The following is a 1,247-nucleotide window of genomic DNA, read 5'->3' on the forward strand; positions in this document are numbered from 1 at the left end:
ATTAAGGATATAGTATTAAAATAAATCAAATGATATGCACTACTCTCATTATTCTGATACAGAATTTTTATACATCGATATCAATATAGGTACAAAATTGGCAATCCATTACAACAGTTCTTTCAGTTACAAATAAAGTGAAAATTACAATTACTGATTTTTAAATGAATGTCATGCCAGATTAAAATCAATATTTGCCACATTAGTAACATCTTACTTAGTAACACTTTCTAGAACATTTTTAACTATGAGACTTAAAAAAAATCATTAAAGAGATAAATTAGTAGAGCTGTACTGGAGAAGTCTTTCAAAAAGCCAAAGCCAAGTCTAGGGATAATTCTTTTTCTGCCATCACACCAGTCAGACAGTGGATCTGAAGACTGCGTGGATGACAGGTTAAGGGGCAATCAAGAAAAACACTCGCTCCACCAGAGTATATTTTAGGAAGTTCACATGTATGCAAACATGCAAATGTTGGTGATGATTGAGGGAAATAGAATTAAGGAGGGAGGACGGTAGATTATGCTTATATAAAAAATTCAAAACTCCAAATGAAACAAAAACACAAACGGATAAATGAGCACCAGTTTCACTATGCTTTGCACTTTTACCTATTTCTATGCCAAATTAAAATTCTTTTTCAATTAAAAAACTGATTTAAAAAGCAAAGATAAATTTGTTACTTGGAAAGTTTGAGGAAGTAATAGTATTTTTTTCTCCATATTATTATTGTTTGGCACAATTCACAAACAAGACTTTACAAATATCATGTGGTTATTCACATATGAACTGAATACATCTGAAGTGATTACTTTCGAGGTAAACAAATAAATCTACTAAATGAAGTCCGTAGACATGCCAATCCCGGCAGACAAGGACAAGTGTGATGCATTCTCCGCCCAAAAAATGGAACCTAAAATTTAAGAGGAGAACTGAGTCAGAGCAAGAAACATTTCAAAGCCAAACAAGTTTGACAAATCTTTTTAAATAATAACAGATTGTTGTTGTTGTTGTTGTTGTTATGTGCCATCGACTCGCTTGCAACTCATAGTGACCCTATGTACAACAGCCCTAAACTCTGCTCTGTCCTGTGCCTATCGCATTGTCTCTGACACTCCCATCCTGATTACCACAGTAAGTGCATCAATCCACTTCATAGAGGGCCTTCCCCTCCTGCACTGTCCTTCCATCCTCCCAAGCATGATGTCCTTCTCCAAGGACTGGTCTCTCCTTACAACATGTCCAAA

General features: G+C 35.0%; 1 protein-coding gene across 1 annotated transcript in view; it reads right to left on the reverse strand.

Annotated features, from left to right (window-relative positions):
• Positions 1-808: 808 nt before the first annotated feature.
• PROK2 (prokineticin 2) overlaps positions 809-1,247 on the reverse strand; it is a 52,087-nt gene continuing 51,648 nt past the window's right edge. The window contains exon 3 of the mRNA XM_006900495.1: positions 809-913. Within this exon, the coding sequence (XP_006900557.1) occupies positions 809-913 (105 nt within the window). The remainder of the gene's footprint in view (positions 914-1,247) is intronic.

The sequence above is a fragment of the Elephantulus edwardii genome, unplaced genomic scaffold, assembly GCF_000299155.1.
Source record: "Elephantulus edwardii isolate Elephantulus edwardi_28Jun2011 unplaced genomic scaffold, EleEdw1.0 scaffold00285, whole genome shotgun sequence".
Lineage (NCBI taxonomy): Eukaryota > Metazoa > Chordata > Mammalia > Macroscelidea > Macroscelididae > Elephantulus > Elephantulus edwardii.